Source organism: Heterocephalus glaber, unplaced genomic scaffold (genome assembly GCF_053883595.1).
Source record: "Heterocephalus glaber isolate CG9 unplaced genomic scaffold, H.glaber_assembly_v1.0 deba00001578, whole genome shotgun sequence".
Taxonomy (NCBI): Eukaryota; Metazoa; Chordata; class Mammalia; order Rodentia; family Bathyergidae; genus Heterocephalus; species Heterocephalus glaber.
Genome location: NW_028258359.1, coordinates 641,756 through 661,962, shown reverse-complemented (window position 1 = coordinate 661,962; position 20,207 = coordinate 641,756). Strand labels below are relative to the sequence as shown.

Below are 20,207 nucleotides of genomic sequence, written 5' to 3'. Positions count from 1 at the left end.
TTACTGGCGTTACTGGGGTGAGAGCAGGTGGAGGAGAAGTAGCTGTGCATAAGTGACTCACGGAGTGCTTAGAAGGCTGCTGGGAGGACAGGAACCTGGGACCAGGGACGGGTATAGAACAGCTCATTCTCCCCCTACATCAGCCCGATCGGGAATGCCTGCCTGTGTGATGCAGTGTATCTGAAACAGGGCAGCCTGCTGTACCTCAGTGAAGGAAAATACGATTGGTGACCGTGCAGCTGTCTTCTGTCCATTCTTCTGGATGCGTGTGCCTGGGCTGGGGGAAGCTTGATGGAGAAGAACGGGGCTGACTGGCAGTCACCTGTTGCCCCTGCCATCTGTGCACGTGAAATGACTCTACCTGGGACTGTGGGCCAGGCCTTCAGGGTCTGAAGCTAATCAGCTGGGATGATCCAGGAAGGAAATCATGCATCTTCAGGCAGCTGGGAGCTTCTTTGGGATTTCAGGGAGGGCGGCTATGGGAGCACACAGTGAGATCTGTGAGGAAAAAGCATTGGTGCTCAACACTAATGGGTCTTTATTGGCACTCCTGGCTGTGCTGGGACAGCTAAAGGACATGTCACTTGTACTTGCCAGGCCTCAACTGTCACTGTCAGTCCTCTGGGTTACTGATGGAAACCTAAAATGCCTTTCTGTTATCAGAGGGAAGGTGAAAGTATAAAACCAGGAACTGTAGACGGTGATGTCTTTGGAACACTTGTTTTCCAATTCTTGTTCTATATAGTGGAGTTTGATCCATTTTACCAATGGCTCTTTAGGAATAGAGCAGATTGTGAGGAGAAACTGAGGCACATGTTTCTAAACTTCTTACGGTAGAAATTGGGTTCATATATATAGATTAGTATTTCTCTTCTCTACAGATTCAATATACAGAAGATGCACGGGTACCTCATTGGTATTGCTAGGCATGAATAGCAGACATTGAGAGCCAGGTTCTTTGCTAGACAATGGGAATATAAAGATGAAGAGGGAGCCCACATTTAATTGGGGCACACACTCAATTGGGAACTATAAACCATGGATTTATACAAAGCATTCAACAAAATGGATTGTGGATACAGGGATGAATGACATGTGGTCATTATGTTCAGTGGGTTGAACCTAGGTGGCAACCACACAGAGTGATCTGGTAACCTGGAGGAGAAAGCCAAAGAGCTACAAATGCTGGGGAGGAGGAGTGAGGCACAGGGACATGATTTCAGCTGTCACAAGAAGGCCTGGGGTCATGAGTTGAACACTTGTATGCACACAAATATTTACTGCAGCTTTACTCATAATTGCCAAAACTCAGAAGCAACTAAGATGTCCTTTAGTGGTTGGACATGGAAACAAACTGAGATGCATCCGAGTAATAGAATATCACTCAGTGATAAAGATGGGCGCTATCAAGCCATCCAAAGACCGAGAAGAACCTTAGATGCGTAATGCTGAAGGAAAGCCAATCTGAGCAGGCCCTGTGCTGTGTGATTCCAGCTACCTAACATGCTGGCAGAGGGAGCTGTAGCAACAGTGACATTGGTGGTGGCCAAGAATCAGGAGAGATGAACAAGGAGAGCACAGAGGATTTTTAAGGCAAAACCAGTTCCATACCTTAAAGGTATTCTGCTTGCCATGGTAGTCGTAGAGACGGGCACCATATATAGATTGGTCAACAGCTGTTACAGCACAGAGTTGTCCTTGTAAACTGTAGACTTTGGGTGACAGTAAGGTTTCAATAATTATAACAAATGGACCGCATTACTGCGACATTAATAATAGAAGACACTGACTGTGTGTATGATGGGGGGAGATACTATTTTCCTAAAACTACCCTAAAAACAGTCTATTGCTAGAAAAGGGTGGGACCTGTGCCTGGGGTTGGGGCGGGAACATGGCAGAGATGTGGTGGGCGGGGCGGGCTGTGTAGAACCTGTGCACTTAGGAACCCGGAGGCTTCCTCCATGGAGGGACTGGCGGACGTGTGTCACTGTAACTCCTGTTCTTTCTGTTCACAGCAAAGAGCGCCGGGGAAGGTGCTGCTGGATGCAGTTTGCAACCACCTCAACCTCGTGGAAGGCGACTATTTTGGCCTCGAGTTTCCTGATCACAAAAAGATCACGGTAGGAGATGCCAGATTAATGTTGCTGTTTTACTCTCCGCTCCGCTTGGGGGTGGGGATCATTGGTACCTCTCCTTGAACATACAGAAGCAAATAGTAAGCTCTGATTAATAGTTAAAATATATATATAATAAAAATATACTTTAAAATATGTAAGAAAAGTAATTCATGCCTATGATCAGCAAACTCAAAGAGGAGACAGTGAAGACTCTCTCCTACCCCTGGGAACTACCAACACCTTGTAAATGCACACATTCTCGTGTCTGCTGACAAAAACTTGATCCATGAGCGTGTGTGTGTGTGTGTGTGTGTGTGTGTACACAAACAGACCTTCTAAATGCACAAATGCGGAGGAACAATAGATGCTGTCTTATACTTCCCTTTTGCACAGGGGAAAACTTTCCTTTACAGCCCATCCAGTCCTCTTCCTCCTTTTTCCCAGCTACATGTGGAATTTATAACTTTCACCACACTGCTTTTCTTTCTTTTTTTCCTGCTTTTACAAATGATGCTGCCGTGAATGTACAAATATAAAGGTCTCTGTAGTTCAGATCCAAAGCCATGGCATTGCCCAGCCAATAGGTACACATGTGTCAGATTATCCTGCAAAATGGTTTGACCATTTTGAATGCAAAATTGAGGGCACAGCCTCCTGGTATTTTTATCTCTTTTGATTGATGGCACTTTCATAAGGCTCTATCTTAGACCACCTTTTATCAGCCACCCTTTTAGTCTATAAGTTTCTATTGTGTTTCTGTTTCTCTTTCTTTTCACACACACTGAGTTCCCAGGATTTCTAGTCATCATTCTGGTGATCTGATAATGAATGAAATGCAGGGAAGCTGTGATGCAGGTGGCATCAGGCTTGAGTCAGAGGCCAGTAGGAGGTGTGTGGCAGGTGCCCGCAGAGAAAGGGTGCTGTTGGCACCGAGGGCAGTGAACAGCATTGTGGTCAGGAAAATCCTTCCTGAATATTACAGAACTGAGTTCCAAGACCAGTAGGAGCTCACTTAATAGATCGTCCCAGACAGAGGGTACACCTTGTGTACAAAGCCCAAAAAGCAAAGCAGGCATTCAGGAACTGACAGATGATGCCCAAGTGGAGGGTTTGGGCAGCGTCAAAGGCAGTGACAGTAGACTTTGACAGGTAAGAGTATGGGAGGAGGATCGCAAGAGGGTAAAGGCTCCCTTTCTGTATTGTTCCTGTCCATTAAAGTAGAAGCCACATACACAACTTTAACTTTTCTAGCAGTTACATTCAAAAAGATTTGAACAAATCAGGTGAAATTAATTTAAATATATATTTGATTTATCTTATACGAGGTGTGATTGAAAAGTACAATGAATGTTTAATTTTTTAAAAATATATTGTAGCAATTCCCCTCCAAATATTCTTCCTGGCTTCAACACCTTTATCCCATCATTCTTGTCACTTTCTGAAGCAGTTCTGGAAGTCCTCTTTCATGAATGTCTTTAGTTGCACTGTCATAGCTGCCTTGATGTCCTGAATTGATTAACAATATTATCTTTCATGCTCATTTTTTATCCGGTACCGGATATTGAACTCAGGACTTTGCACTTGCAAGGCAGATGAGGTGCCACTGAGCTAAATCCCAGGCCCGAGTGCTCATTTGACTTCGGAGGAAAAGCCACAAATTACACAGTGCCAGATCCAGTGAATAGGTTGGCTGAGGACACACTACCATGTATTTGCAGTCCTGCCTTTCCATTAGAATGGTACTCAGCAGCGACATTCACTGTAATTTTGATCTTACCTTGTAAAGACACTCATGAGAGAAGACTTCCAGAACTGCTTCAGAAAGTGGAAAGAAGAATGGGATAAATGTGTTCAAAGCAAAGAGACCGTATTTAAAGGGGGATTAAGGGCAATGTGACTTTTATTATAATACATTTTAAAAATTTTAAATCACTGTATATTTTGACCACTGCATTTATATCCCGAAACATCATTTCAATACATAGTCAATATGAATGACTAAGGTGTTTTCATGCTGAGTCTTTGTCCTATGCACCATTGGCCATTATCTGACCCCCGCTGCCCCTCCAGGTGGGCCTGGCTGTTGGATGGAACAGTGCAGGTCCATAGGGCTTAGAAGCTGTCGATGCATTTAGCAGGGATGTGATTTCCAGTTTAGAAAGACATCTGTAGCCCAAGAGTCTGGAAAGCCATTGGGACCTGCAGCAATTGGGCAGGAGAGCAGCGTGCGGGAACTGAGGGAGGGAGACTGAGAGGTAGGAGGGTGTAAGAGCCGGCCGTGGTCTCTGCTTTGCTGTCTGGTGGACAGCAGTGGAGGCGAGTGTTGGAGACCATGTCCAGTGGAGATGGCGAGCCCCATCCAGACGTAGGAGCAGTGTGCAGTGCACACACCCGTGAGGTGTCCTACGGGCGGGACCCAAAGGTGGATTTCTTGGAGTACAGGAAAGAGATCTGCATAGTGATTCAGACACCAGAATCCTGCGGGCTGAGTGCCCACACACTGAGGCCACAGAGAAAACCGTTTCCGCCGAGGTGCGGATCAGGGAAGAACGTAGAAGAGACCCAGGCCTAGATCTAGGAACAAGTCATCAGGCTGCACCCAGATCCAGGGCGTGAGTCAGTCTGTCACACCCCTAAAAGCAAGGGTAGGCTGCTCTGTTCCACTTAGCCCAGCTCCAAACACTCTGCCATTTTCTAGTCCATACGATAACCCTAAGTTGCCCCGGTCCCCTGTCCTTTTCTAGATGTGGCAGTTGGTCACGGGCCTGCCAGATCTAACTCCATATTCATCTTTTCACCCAACAGGTGTTTGGTGCCCACTGTGTCGGGCGTGGCATGTGGCACGATTTAAGAAATGTGAGGCAGGGCCGGGGATTTAGCTCAGTGGCTTCACAGCCTGCTGCGCATGCTCAAGGACCTGAGTTCGATCCCCGGTACCAAAAAAAAAAAAGAAATGTGAGCCAAGTGTCAGGTGGCAGATAGCTCACGTTTCCATTCATTAGGAGTGCCAGTCTTGTAAGGGAGTCCAGAAAAAATAATTACAGTGCAGCAGTTTCGAACTTTGTTGTACAGAGGAGCAGTTTCTTAAGCTCATTTTAAGTTAAAATAATGGCTCTTTGAACACCAGAAGACGTGTTATCTCATTATTTCTGAGTGCCTGCCTGAATGGCTGCAGGCTTCCAATGGCCTTGCGGGTTCCAGTCCTGTCTGATTCCCTGCCAGCCAGACCTGCCTCTCCACACCACAAATCAGTGCTGGTGTTTGCACTTTGTATTAGAGAGTGCTAAGACTCTGGGAATTGTTCCATGCCCGGGCCTACCAATTACCTCATGACTGAGCTTGGATTCTAACCACATCTTTCTGACTCCAAATCTGCTGCCCTTTTTGTTAACTACGGGAGCTTCTCTTTTGCTAGGCTGACTTCTTTTAAGTTTTTATCAGGCTTGATTTTTATGATGTGTGGTATTGCTTAGGAGTGTGTTCAGCTGCAGAATGGAGGAAACCCTAGTACTGATGACTCAAGAAATAGGTGCTTATTTTTTGTGTCTAAGACAAATAAAGGAAGTCTGGAGGGCATAGCTCAGTGGTAGAGTACATGCAGGCCATAGGGGTCAATCCTCAGTACAACCCCTCCCCAAATAGTCCAAATAATATGAAATGCGCAAGCCACCACCTGTAACATGCCAAGGTGTGCTAATCCTCTGATACAACAGCACACAGGACCAGGTTCTCCTTCTCGTGGTTTATACACTAGAGCAGAGAGTCAACAAAGTTTGTTGGGAAAGGCCTGATAGTCTCTCAGGTCTCTGCTGTAACTTTTAAATCTGCTGCTGTGGAGCAGTTAGCAGCAATAGACAATCTGTAAGAGAATGGGTGTGGATTTGACCCAGCAAAACTTTATTTATAACCAGGCATGGTGGCACATTCCTGTAATCCCAGCTCTCTGGGAGGCTGAGGCAGGAGGATTGCACGTTCAAGCACAGCCTGGGCAGTGTAGTGACTTAGGGAAACCTTGTCTCAAAAGTAAAAATTATGGAAGGGTTTTTTTCTTTTTCTTTGGGTTGTATTGAGACAATCTCACTGCATAGTTTAGGCTGGCCTTGAACTCACTGTGTAGCCCAGGTTGGCCTCCAACTCATGGTGATCCTCCTGCCTCAGCCTCCTAAGTGTTGGGATTATAGGCATGTACCACCATGCCCAGCTCAAAAGAAAAATTTTAAAAGGTTTGAGGATGGAGCTTAGTGCAAAGGCAATGGGTTTAGTAACCGGTACTGTGAGACAAAAGAACAAACTTGATTTATAAGGTAGAAAGCTGTGGTTTGCCAACATCTGCTCTAGAGTATAATCATGCCAGGTGCCATATTAGATTTATACTCAGTATTTCATTATTTCCTGCTCTATCCCCTGTGTGATGAGGAAGCCCAACCGTAAAAGACATTAGTAGTCTTCACAAAGGCACACAGTCAGGTAATGGTAGAGCCAGGGTTCAGGCTCTGACCAGTAAGTGTATGTTCATGGTCCATGTTGGATTCTGACCATGCCCTCTGTCGTTTACAGAACCCCACCTGAGAAAGAAGGTCATTTTCAAAGAACTGACCTGTGACATTAAGGGGACAGTGTGACTAGGGAGGGGACAAATGGGGTGCCATGTGTGTTCCATTTCTGGGGTGCTGATCATCTGGGTACAGTCCTGGAGCTTTGCGGTTGTAGCATCTGCCACGTGTGTAGCTTCAAGACTGTGTTCCCCAGAATCCAGCACACTCACAGCCTACTGCACCAGGCCTGAGGACCAAACGGGCTCAGAACTGGCCCGGGATCTGAGGTGGAGGCACAAGGGCCAGTGCTGATTGGCTGACCTCAGGGAGGGCAGCCAGCCCGAGCGAATAGTACACACTGTGGACTTTTCCACTGCTCCAGCTCGGCTTGCTTGGGAACGCAAGGTTTGGGTCTCTCTCCAGGCCACATAAGGTCGCTGTGATTGAACCAGGCTCTTCAGTCAGAGCCCTGGCTCTCACCTCGCTGCAGGCCTTGACTGCAGGGTGATGGAGCACATTGCTTGGCCCTCTGGAGCCTCGACTCACTTTGCTTCTGATAAAAGAGAGATAATGGTGCCCGCAGGAGCATGGGAAAGGATCCAGTGAAATCATGTTGATCACAGGTGGCCCAGTGTCTGGGGCCTGTTGCAAGTGTGTCAGAAAGCATTTGTTGTGCAAATTGTTACCACCTTCCTTTTCACCATTAATATTTTTTATTGTGTTGAGAAACAGCTAACATGAGATTTACCATCTTCCTTTTTTTTTTCTTTTTCTTTTTTCTTTCAGTAGTGAGAGTTGAGCCCAGGGCTTTTGCACTGAGCTACAACCCTAGCCCTTAAAAAAATTTTTTTTATTATTTTGAGACAGTGTCTTGCTAAGTCACTAGGTTGCCCACGGTGGGCTCAAATTTGTGATCCTCCTGCCTCAGCCTCCCTGAGTGCTGGCATTATGGGCAAGCACCACCACATCAGGCTAGTATTAAGTGTGCATTCAGTGGTGTTAACTAAGTGCATGTTGCTATATAGCACATTCCCAGAACATTTTCATTGTGCAAACCTGAAACGCTGAACAGCAGCCACAGGCCCTAAGAACTTGACTGCTTTACACATGTCATATGACTGGAGCCATGTACTATTGATTTTTTTTGTGATTGGCTTATTTCCCTCGGGATCATCTGTATGACAGGTCTTTTTTTTTTTTTTCTTTTTGGTACTAGGATCGGACTTGGGTCCTTGAGTTTGCGCAGCAGGCGGCGAAACCACTGAGCTAAATCCCTGGCCCTGACAGGTCTTTTTTTAATGCTGAGTATTACTTCATTGTGTTCACACACCACATTTTGTGTGCCTGCCTGTCCCTCGATGGACACTTGGGCTGCTTTCACCTCGGGACTGTGAGCAATGCTGCCCAGGATGCGGGCACACTGCCACTATGGTGTCTAACACCAGGGTTAGGACAAGCCTTTCTCCAGGCTCCATAGGGAGGCTGCCTGTGCACCTGCCCAAGTGCAGGGCTGTCACAGGAGGTTTTGCCCCTTTCATTGTGTGAGACACAGGAAACCAGTGCCCCAATGTCCCTGGCAAGCCAGGCTGGGGATCTTTGTCCCGACATGGTAAGTTGTTGAATTCAGTTAACTTGAATTCCTGGTCAGCGTTCTGTCCTTATTGTCATTTCCTTTCCCTTTTTTTTTTTTTTGGTTTTTTGAGACAGGGTCTCACTATGTGGTTCCAGCTGGCCTGGAGCTCATGGTGATCCTCCTGCCTCAGCCCTCCGAGTGCTGGATTACAGGCATGCACCACCAAGCCTGGCCTTATTGTTATTTCTATTCACATAAATACCCAAGTCAGAGGTCGCTTTGCTTTGCTTTGCTTTCTCTTTTCTCTCCTTCTTTTTCCTTCTCTCTTGCTTTCTTTCCATTGCCAGGCTTTGTGCATGCCAGCCAAGCACTCTGCCACTAAGTGACATCCCAGCCCAGAGCAGTTTTCTTCTTGAAGGTCTGGGAAAGTTGATAGAGAAGATGAATGCTTTCCATAGTCAAAGATGTGTTTCTCAAAACTGTAAGAAAGTGTGTGCTAATTATTGAATAATCAATTGTGTGCTGCCCTTAATTAGACATATTGTGTGGCTTCCCAATTAATAGTGGCAATTGCTGTGTTTGCAGAGAGTTTGTCCTTGGGTCCTGGCAGCCTCCCTTAAAGGTTTACTCCCCAGACCAGAGAAGTCTTTTTTTTTTTTTTTTTTTTTGGTGCCGGGGATCAAACTGAGGACCTTGCACTTGCGAGGCAGGCGCCAGAACCACTGAACTAAATCCCCAGCCCCCCAGAGAAGTCTTTTAATCAGCTTTTAAAAAAAATAGACGGCCTCCACACAAGAAACGCTATTGATTGTAGGCATTAAGACTGTGTTAATATGTCAGTTCACTGGTGCAGGGGCCTGAAGGCTCATAACAGGCTAGAAAGGTATCAGGTTGCTGTGGAAGAGCTCAGGGAACTAATGGCCTAAACTGACTTAGCAGGATTTTTTGCTAAAACTGGACACAGAAGCCCAAGGTGGTTGTCTCATGGAGGAGAGGCTCAATGGAGCTGACTAAAGTCTGGTCAGAGGGAGAGGTCTCATTACACCTACCTCTGCCTTCACAAGACAGTAGTAGCTATGAAGGGTATGTAAGCAAATGAGCCCGGACGTGTTCCCATGAAATGTCACCGATGGCCATGAAAATTAGAGTTTCATATGGTTTTCACGTGTCATGAAATGTGACTCTTCTTTTGGCTCTTTCAACCACTTAACAGTGTAAAAGCCAGCCTATCAGGAGGTCAAGGCAGGAGGATCATGGTGGGTTTGAGGCCAGCCTTAACTAGATAACAAGACTGTCTCAAAAAACAAAAAAAAAGAGTCTCAAAGCTGATCTTTGCTCCCTCCAAAAGAGGTAACAGGCTGGATTTGGCTTATGGGTTTTATTGAGGTGGCTGTTCTGTCACTCACATTTTACAGTGAGCAAGTTCAGAGAAGCACGGAGCCAGGGCTACTGTCCAGGATGTCTCAGCCCAAGCCTGAGTGTTCTTGTCCAAGTTACTTTCTCTTGCTGAGACAAAATACCCAACACCCAAAGTTAAAGGAGGAAAGGTTTATTTGGCTTACAGTTAGTACAGGTTTCAGTCCATAATCACCTGGCTCCAAGGCAGTACGGCATGGCAGACAGGCATTGCAGAGGAGAAACAGTTCATGGTGGGCAGAAGGCAGTAAAGCAACAAGAGATGACTGCAGCTCTTTCTATCCCTTATATCTTATCCAGGCTACTTAGGGCAGGTAGAACTTACACCCTTAATCCTAGTGCCCTTGAGCCAAGCATTGTACCGTGAATCAATCCAGCATCACACAGTCTAGATCCAGCCACCTCTGGAAAAACCCCACCTATGGCCACATGAGGCTTTGAGGGGACATTAAACACAAGCCATAAAGGTTCTTCTCTGCACTTGCCGCCTCTCCTCTGATGTCTGTGTCTCCAGCAGTCTGACAGATCTGAGCAGCCTGGAGAGCTGTGTGAGGAGAGGCAAGTTCTGTATTATGGCCTTTGAATCTGTTTAAACATTTCACTCTGTCGTTTGGCAGCTGGGTAGATTCCTAACTTCCTTGACTTTGTGCTTTCTCTGAAAAGTGGGAGTCAAAACTGACTGTTCTACAAGGTTGTCGTGAGTGAGCATTCATTCAGATGCTTTGTGATAATGTCCTGGCATCCCAGCAGGGCCTAGGCCTGTAGTGGGTGCTCAGTATCTCTTGCTCCATTCTTCAGCCTAACCCAGAAGCCCACCAGCCCTTAACTGAAGCACTGATGACACAATTGTACTTTCTTATGCATGAACTTGGGTCCGGCTCTGGAGGAAGGGTGGGTCTTTGTCACTCAGTTTTCTGTCTGCTCTTAGGAGAGTTATGCCCACGGCAGGCAGCAGGCATGCTTTGGAGGGGCATGAGGTCATAGAATGCAGCTATTGGGTGTGACAGGCGTCCCTGGCAGGTCCTCTTTTGTTTATGCAGTCACGACCTGTGACCTCCTTCCCAGGGTCTAACTGAGTGCATTGGAGGCCCTGAGGGGCTCTGGGAGGAACAGGGCAGGTGTAAAGGATGATGACTGTCACAGGCCTGAGGACAGCCAGAACACTTGGGAAGCCAGCACAGGGTGGGGCGCAGGGTGTCTTGGTCACAACGCAGAGCGGCACCGTGTGACAGTGTGGCATGTGTTGATGGCACGGGTCCCACAGAGGCCCAACTCTCTTAAGTCCAGTATGACACCCTTAAAAATTTGCCAAGAGGTTAAGTCTTAGGACTTAAAAAATCCAACTAAGTAGCCACAATACCCAAGTGACATCCTTTGAAATGGATTTTTCAAAGGTAATGGGAATTCAGCAAATGATCTTAAAGCAGGTGAAACAGAGTGGCTGCTCTTTCACCATGCCGAGATCTACGCTGAGCTCTTCTTGGAAAGGAGAGGCCCTAAGGTTCAAGTTTCCCTACAGGTGATAGCTGTGTCATATGACTTTAGTTCTCCTCTAAAACCTTCCTTTGGTTATATCCGGGACACACGATCCTGCCTTGGGATAACCTGTACCACATTTGATTTTGCACTTTGGCTTACCGATCTGTCTTCAGTTTTGTATTTAAAGTTTTCCTTGTAAATAAATGAAAACACAACCTATGGTTTTGAGTCCACGTTTTATTCACAGATTTCCTTAACGTGCTAGTGCTGTTGGGTGGAGGCAGGGTACTAATGAGTATAACAGGAGACTAGTGAGTATAACCAGGTAGCAAGCGTGATCCTGGGTCCACACGTGTGTAACACACTGTCAACAAGGACGTTCTTTACTAATGGAGGAATCTGGATACACTCTGAGCATTGGATGTAAGTAAGGTTTATAGAATGGAAAGGTAAAAAATTATTGAGGGGAAAGGTTATAAAACATTATGATCCTATTTTTATCTTTGTGATACTGGGGGTTGGGCCCAGGCCCTTCACACTACATTGTACCCCACACCCCACACTGGGGATTGAACTTAGGACCTGGTGCTTGCGAGGCAGGCACAGCACCACTGAGCTAAATCTCTGGCCCATCCCTACCCCCTTTTTAAAAGACAGGTCTCACTAAGTTGCTCAGTTGCCCAAGCTGGCTTTGAGCTTGTGATCCCTCCTGTCTCGGCCTTCTATAATACTAGGATTAAAGGCATGTGCCACCATGCCCAGCTTCCTAGTTTTTGGTTTTTGAAAAGTGTCTGCATGTTTATCCCTCCACACATCATGCCGAATAAGAAGTCTGGAAAGTGTACGGCGAGGCAGGTTCCTGAAGCGTGGCCCCTGGACTGGAACCGCATCACCCAGGAACTGGTGGCCACGCGCATTCTCAGGCTCTGGAGTGGGGATGGGGGTCTTAGAGCCGCCCTGCAAGTGTCTTAACTGGCCCTTAGGGGTCTGGAAACATGCTCAACTTTGAAACCACTTCACTAAGGCATTAACAGAGGGCTATGTAAATTCTATACTCAGAGAAGATTATTTTTAAATACGTTTTTCCTAGCATTCCACAAATTTGGATTTGTTGTGGTTTCATTTGTGTTTAGTTTAAAATACTTTCCATTTCACTTTCGCCTAGAAGGGGGTTGTTTCATTTCTAAATATATGAGACTTCCCTTCTCTACAAATCTTTCTATTGTTAGCTTTTATTTTTATTTTTTATGTTTTGGCAGTACTGGGAGTTGAACACAGACCCCTGCACTGAGCTACATAATGTCTCCAGCCTTTTTTTCTTGGTATTTTGAGCCAAGGCCTGCTTACATTGCTAAATTGCTCAGGCTGGATTTGAACTTGTGATCCTCCTGCCTCCTAGAGTGCTGGGATTAAACATAGGCACCACCATGCCCATCTTTGTTAGTTTTTGATTCCATGATGGTCAGAGAATGTAATTTGTATGATATAAAGCTTCTTAAATAATTTACTGGTTCTTGTTATTCCCCAGATTATGACCTATTTTGATAAGTAGTTTATACACACCGGGAAAAAGGTAGGCTTGGGATGCTTAACAACAGTTCAGTCGATAGTGGACTGTTAGGTGCCAGTGGTCCCGCAAGATAATAATGGGCTGAAAGATTCCAGCAGTGTGGTGACCTGTCAGTCAGAATGCACAGTGCTTTCCTCCCGCGAGTGTGCTGTTGCTGGTGTAAACAAAGCTCCTGCACTCATAGTTGGGAAAAGTGTATCTGGCACATCCAACTTCTGTCCGGCCCTGGTACTTGGTAAGAATAAATGACTTCGCTACTGGGTATGTATTTGCTGCACAGTATTTAATCATTACTTCAGAGTGAACTTCTACTTGTAGCAAAACAAGTTTACTGGACAACAGCATGCGTTTTACACCGACACAACGGCAGCAGCCACATGCATCTTGCGTTTCCTGCATCTCTTGCTTGCATTGAGCGGTCACATGGAGTGATTGACCTGGACCATCTAGTTCGGGTCCACCGTGATGTTCACCTGCCCTTCCCTGGCTGTGTATTCTGCTGAGCCGGGTCTCATATTCCACATACGTATGTCAGTAAGATCACATTGGTCTACAGTGTTGTTCAGATCTTCTGTATCCTTTCTGAGTTTCTGGTACTAGTTCTGTCAGTTATTGAGATTAGATATTAAAATCTGCTATCATTCTTATCTTTCTTTCTTTGTGCATAAAGTGTCTTTTTTCTCTGGCTGCTTTTAAGAGTGTCTCTCTCTCTTTTTTTTTTTTTTTTGGTACCAGGATCGAACTCGGGTCCTTGCACTTGCGAGGCAGGTGACGGAACCTCTGGGTTAAATCCCTGGCCCTAAGAGTGTCTCTTGATGACCATTGTGAGCAGTTTGAGTATGGCATGCATCTGTGATGTTTCTTACGCTTGCGGCTTGCTGAGCTCCCTGGGTCTGTGGGTGTATAGTTTTAATCGAGGTTGGAAAAAGTTTAGCTATTATTCCTTCTAATACTTTCCCCTCCTTTTCTCATCTCCTCTCCTTTGGGAAGCTGCAACTACAGAATGGGGTCTGGTGCTTAAAGCTGTTCTATAGTTCTCTGATGCTGTTTCATTTTGAACTTGAGGTTTGGTTTCTTCTCCAATGTCTGATCCGCTATTATCTCATCCAGTGTGTTTTTTACCTCACATAATCTAGTTTTCACTCGGGAAGTTTAGTTTCGGTCTTTTTTATAGCTTTTGTACCTCAAATGAAATGCAGTTACAGTCATCATTTTGATGTCCTTCTTGGCTGATTCTGTCATCTTTGTGAGTTCTGGATTAGTTTTGATTTTTTTTGTTTTGTTTTGTGGGGGATTTTTTGGCCTCTACATGGGTCATATTATCCTGCTTCTTATATCAGGTAATTTTTTTTTATTGGATGCTAGATATTGTGAGCTTTACCTTGTTGGATGCTGGATACTTTTGTATGCCAAAAAATTTTATTGAGTTTGCTCTGCGGTGGAGTTATTTGGAAACAATTTGGTTCTTTTATATTTAACTTTTAAGACATTAGAGCGCTGTGACTACTCCTGGCTGCTACAACAGGACTCTTGAGTATCTTGCCGAGGCCCCACGGGTCTCAGGTTTTCCTGTCTAGATGGCATTCCGGGCCCTCGGGAGCCCCAGACACTGCTACTTCTTATACTTTCCTGGGGGTTTTTTCCACACACTCAAGGGCAGCCCTGTGCAGCTGTCCTAACTTCTCTATGCAGCCACTTCTCTGTTTTCCATCCTGTGAATTCTCAGCTCATTAACTCATGGAGCTGGCAGGTCCTGCCTGGGTTCATCTTCCCCACCCCACGGCTTGGAAACGGCTCAAGGCAGCAGAAGGGGGCAGTGGTAGGAATCATGTTTTATTTTCCACTATTCTCATTGCTTGGTGTCTGTTGTGTTAAATGTTTTCTCCTGCCCCCCCCCAACTGTTTCATTTAGAACAGCCCTATCACTCCATTGTGACCAAAAGTAATACTCTATAAAGTAACAGATTTTTGAAGTCTCATTTAACATATTTTAAAAATATAACCAAAAGTAAAATTAATAAAATGAATTACTATAAAAAATTACATTCAGCATATTACTACAAATAAAAATTTCAAAGTCAAGTCATTTCTTCTAAGGCCCAGGCTGAAGAAACACTAGATTGTTGAATGAAATCCAGGCACAGGGCCGGGGATTTAGCTCAGTGGTTTTGCCACTTGGTGAGCAAGCACAAGGACCCGAGTTCGATCCCTAGTACCAAAAAAAAAAAAAAGAAATCTAGGCACAGTATCATTTTTCTATAATAAATATTTTATATGGTTCCTATATATATTATAGTTGACCTTGGCATTTTTTTTGGTTATATGCAGTTTTGATTTTTAAACCAGAGTTTTAAATAATAAGACAGCTTTAAAAAAAAATTTTAAATTTTGATTAGTGCATGTTTACAGTATCTGAGGATCCCAGTCCCTGGGGGAGCTGGTAACTGCACACAACGCCCCTTCATTCCTTTTTCATCCTCTTTCCCCCCTCCCTCCCCCTCCCTCCACCTCTTGATTCCCTTCTCGTTTGCAAAAGATCTGTCTCCCCGTTTCCTATCTTTTACTTTGCTCTTTATTGATATTTTGGGTTTCTCAGATAAGAAAAACCATGTGATATTTAACCTTGTGCTTCTGATTTATTTTACTTGAAATTAATGGTCTCGAGGTACATCCATTTTCCTACGAATGACTTTATCTTTCTTTATGGCAGAGTAGTACTCCATTGTGTGTAAATACCACACTTTCTTATCCATTCATCTGCTGATGGACATATGGGCTGTTTCCAAGATTTACCTGTTGTGAATTGTGCTGCTGAAAACATGGGTATGTGTATACCACTGTAATATAATATCTGTAACTGTTTTTAGGAAGATACCAGCTTTTTACAAAAATAAGAAAATGTCTTTAATTTTAAGTAAGAGTACTAAACAAGGAGAGCTAAACTTTTGTTGAGTCCTTTAGCTTCAGAGGGAAGCATCTTATGTTACAGAAAAAGCAGAGGCTTGGGGTCACCTCGACTTGATGTCAAGTTCCAGCTGTGTGACCTTGGACCACTAAAATAAACTTCCTGTGTTTGCCTTACTTCCTATGCCAGTGTTGCTGCGCCCATTATATGAGAATGTGGAAAGCACCTATCAGTGCTTGGCACAAGATAGGTGCTCAAGAAATGCTGGGCCCCTCCCTGCCTGCCTCCTGTCTGATGTCCTGCAACCAACTCTTTTTTAAAAAGACCCTTTGCAAAATACCTCACATGTTCCAGTTTTCTGCAGAATCCACCTAAAATACCATCCACCAAAATAATAGAGGAGAAAAGATGTCTAGAGAGAGAACAGCTTTGGGGACAGTGACTTACCTCGCCTTGCCTTGGATACATCATCGTGAAAGCATTTCTTCTTGTCCCTAAGTATTCAGCACAGAGCGCGTATTTTGGAAGGGAAAAGTAACATGAATGACAGATTGGTGAAGAGGTAGGATCAGGGGCCTGAAGTGTAGGTGAGCTGGGAGAGATGGGCTGGAAGGCAGTTCTGAAACTAAATCAAAGAAGGTGGCTGCACTGGGCTGAATGGTGTGCACCCCAGAACTCATATATTGAAGTTGCAATGCCCAGCACCTTGGAGTGTGAGTACACTGGGAAACAGTCCTTCAAATGCTGATTAAATCACAATGAGGCCGTTAGGGTGGCCCTGACCCCTCGTGACTGGTGTCCACCTGGGACACAGAGCGACCACAGGGCTGTCCAGGATGGGCCGTGTGAGAACACAGCAAGGTGGCAGCCACCAAAGCCAAGGAGAGAGGCCTCATGAGGAGCCATCCCAGCTGACCCCTCAGCCCCTGGTGCTGGGAGGAAATGAATGTCTGTCGTGTGAGTCCCCTGGTTGGTGGCAATTTGTTATGGCAGCCTGGGCAGACAAAGGTGATCGGCTGCAGGTCTCAGCGTGTGAAGTCAACGGTGTGGTCAGCGTGGTCATCCTCGATCCAAGCAGCCTGCTTTTCCCTCCTGCCCCTCCTGGCTCATGCATGTGTTGTGGCTAAGTGCCACGTGGGGGAGCCTTCTCCCTCAGCTCTGCAGATGCCAGTCTGGTGGGCCACAGTGAGGTCTGCCCAGGCCCGGGGTCCTGTCTCCCAGGCTGCTCCAGCCATGGGGTGATTGACGCCTCGGAGTGTCAGTGTTGTGTAGCTCTGCTGCTGCCAGGCTGACGAGCTCACGCCAATCTTATGTTCCCAGACCTGCACGCTATGAAACCACATGCTCACTTGGCTCAAGCTGGTGCTTGTATTTGATGCTTTCCACACAAATGCCAAAAACAGAGTAGGAATGTTTAAAAACAATCCATAAAATTGGCAAATGCATTGCCAGCGTGCCATGGATCTGTCCTGGAGAAGTTTAGGCAGGATTTGGGAAGCAGTGAGATACCACAGGGACAGTCCCCATTGCCAGCTTTGGAGGCAGAAAGAGCAGAGGGTCTGGGCTTCAGCGGGCTCTTAGCAGCCCAAGCAGCCCGGAGAAGTTTCAGCTCAGCTCGGACTCCCACACAAACCTTCTCCACTTTGCTGTCCAGGCTGACTTTCTGGGGTAAGCAGAGGGCATCACAGAGGATGCATCTGCCATCAGCCTGCTATTCCCGGCCACCACAGTAGAGCTGTTCTTTCTGTCCCCAGGCTGGGGCTTTGTCTCTTTACTTCACCGCAGATCCCACTTGTCTCCTCTTGCTCATATGCTAAACTCTTCCCCTCCTTCTATGCACGTTGGCCATTTGCAAATGGACAAAACTCATACTGACTCCTCAGCCCCTCTACCTCCGTTCTGTTGCCTCTTACTTTGGGGAGAAGCTTCTCAGTAAAGCCGTGCGGCCACCTCCCTGCCACTGGATACCCAGGCCCACCACTACGGGAGATATGCAGCCTGCCTGTTTTTTCTTTCAGAAAATCTTTCTTGCCATGGCTTCCACAACATGGTTCTCTCCTCATTTTCTTTCGTCTGCTCCCAGCTGCGTTCTTCTGTGCCCTCTTCTGCTCCCAGCTGGTGGCCATTCTATCATGGAATATGGTCTGAAGGTTTTCATCTCTGCTGGATTCACACATTGAAATCCTAAACCCCAAGATGATAGTCATAGGAGACAGGAGGTCTGGGTGCTGATTAGGTCCTGAGGGTGGAGCCCTGGTGAATGGGCTCAGTGCCGTTATGAAGGAGGCCAGAGGAGCACTTTTACCCCTGGCACCCCATGAGGACACGGTCGGAAGGCATTGCCTGTGAACCAGGGAGCAGGTCTCACCAGACTTCCAGTTTGCCAGCACCTTCATCTTGGACTTCCAGGCCTCTAGAATTGGGGGCCATCACTGTATGTTGCATGCAAGCCCCATCTGAGGAATTCCATGGCAGCACCAGTGAAGCCTTTGAGCACTGCTCCTGAATGTCCTCTGCACGCCGTGCAGGATGTTTCACCTTCCGTAGAGTTGAGCTGGTGGCAAATTCTAAACATGAGCTCTCCCGCCCGGCTCCTCCTCTGACCTCCACACAAAATGTACCCCACTGTGTCCATGCTGTCCTTTCCTGCATGATGCCTGGCACCCTGAAAACCAGCCTGGCCAGAACCTTCTAGCCTTGGACCTCCTCCAGGGCTCGTCTGTGGGAACAGCACTGCTTCCTTCTACATGGTGTGGTAGAAATCCCCTGCCATTCTGAGCATGGTCCCCTCCTTCCACCGTCATACCCTGTCCATCAGTAAATTCCATTGGTTTTGTACCTCCTAGGTCTTCTTGAATGCACTCATTGTTCCCAACTCTATTTCTGTCCTCCGGGGCCAAAACATCATTAGATCTTGGTCCCTGGAATAGGTTTTCACAGTGCCCAACAAGCTCTTTTTAAAATACTCTACTCGTGTCAGCCATGTGTATAAAATCCTTCTCATAGCTCATAGGACAGGGACAGTGCATCCTAACATGGCCCTGTGTGTAAAATCCTTCCCGTAGCTCATTCGTGTCAGCCATATGTGTAAAATCCTTCCCATAGCTCATGGGACAAGGACAACGCATCTTAACGTGGCCAGGCAGGGTCTGGCCCCTTCCTGACCACCAGCTTGCTGTGCAGCTGTGTTCATTTTCTTAGTACCTTTTACAGGGCTGTAAGAGGATGCCTGAGACTGGGTCACTTACAGTGAACAGAAAGGTATTGGATCATTGCTGTGGGGGTAGAAAGGCCAACATCAGGTGGCTGGCATGTGGCGCGTGCTTTCTTGTTGCGTGAGTATCACATGGCGGGAGGTGAGACAGAGTGGGAGAAAAGGAGAGACTAACTGAAGAGGGGGCCAGGCTCACCCTTCAATAATGCAGTCCTCCTCGGATGGTGGCATTAAAAAAAGCTCTGCCCTCCAGCCACCCTCCTGTCAAAGGCCCCACCTGCTAATACTGTCACAGTGGAGCAGCCATGGTGGTCCTGCCCTGCTGGTCTCCATGTGGGCTTCTTGCTTTCCTCCTCTGGTCTCAGCGCAGTGCCCTTCAGGGGGGCTCACCCCTACCGCCACTCCTCCCGTGTGTGCAGTATGTGTGTTTAGTGTCTGAATAGTATGGGATTCTGACATCTTATTTATTTATTTATTTATTTATTTATTTATTTATTTATTTTGGTACTGGGGATTGAACTCGGGTCCTTATGCTTGCACAGCAGGCAGCAAAACCACTGAGCTAAATCCCCGGCCCGGATTCTGACATCTTAAAAACTATTGTGGCTGGAGACAGAGAGAGCTAGGCCATTCTTAGAAATAGCAAGAGCCACACTGAGAGTGTCTGTGAAATACATGCACAATACCCCATTGTATAGCCAGACCCCCTCCCCTCCCCCTGGCCTGTCCACCCAGGATGCAAGAGTCCCCTGCCTGAATCTGCACAGAGCCAGGTGCAGGCACCTAGGGACCACTGTGATGCCGTAGAGCCTGCTGGGATTATTCAGGTTAGCCAGTCCTACACTGTCCCCAGCCCTGTCCAGCCTCTCCCCACAAATCCCCATAGCGGCGTGGCCTTGGTGCTCCCATGGCTTGCGCCCCGTCTGCCTCCTGACCACCCTGGTGCTTCCTCAGTGGTCTACTTGGTGTCCCATGTCCCATGTCCCTAGGACCTGGGAGGATGATGCCCCTGCCTTCCTGGGACTGCTCCCTTTCCTTTGGTGGCTGTGTCTGAGTGACTGTCCCCTGAGAGCACACCGAATACCATGTGCCAGTGGTCCCTCCACTGGACACCCAAGCTCCCACCACTCTGGACTCTCCTCGCTTGCTTTTGTCTCTGGTCCTTTTCTCCCTTTGTTAGGAAGGTCTCTTGACAAGGTCTTCTTCACTAGACTGTAAGCTAGATGAAGGAGGGTCCCTGGTTACTTCTCAGCATTGTGCTCCCCAGAGCTTAGCAGAGGGACACAGGGGTTTTTTTTTTTTTTTTGGTAGATTGAATAAATAAGTGTGAAGAACAGAGCCTGAGTTCTAACTTGAGACAGCTGCTCTCTGAATCTCAGTTTTCTTATCAGTCCCGAG

At 46.6% G+C, this 20,207-nt stretch overlaps 1 protein-coding gene across 5 annotated transcripts in view; it reads left to right on the top strand.

The window, feature by feature from the left end:
- The window catches only part of Farp1 (FERM, ARH/RhoGEF and pleckstrin domain protein 1), a 275,312-nt gene that overhangs the window by 184,546 nt on the left and 70,559 nt on the right, over window positions 1–20,207 (top strand). For all 5 annotated transcript variants that reach the window (XM_021239368.2, XM_004858631.4, XM_004858632.4 and 2 more), the window contains exon 3: window positions 2,016–2,120. In XM_021239368.2, the coding sequence (XP_021095027.1) occupies window positions 2,016–2,120 (105 nt within the window). The remainder of the gene's footprint in view (window positions 1–2,015; window positions 2,121–20,207) is intronic.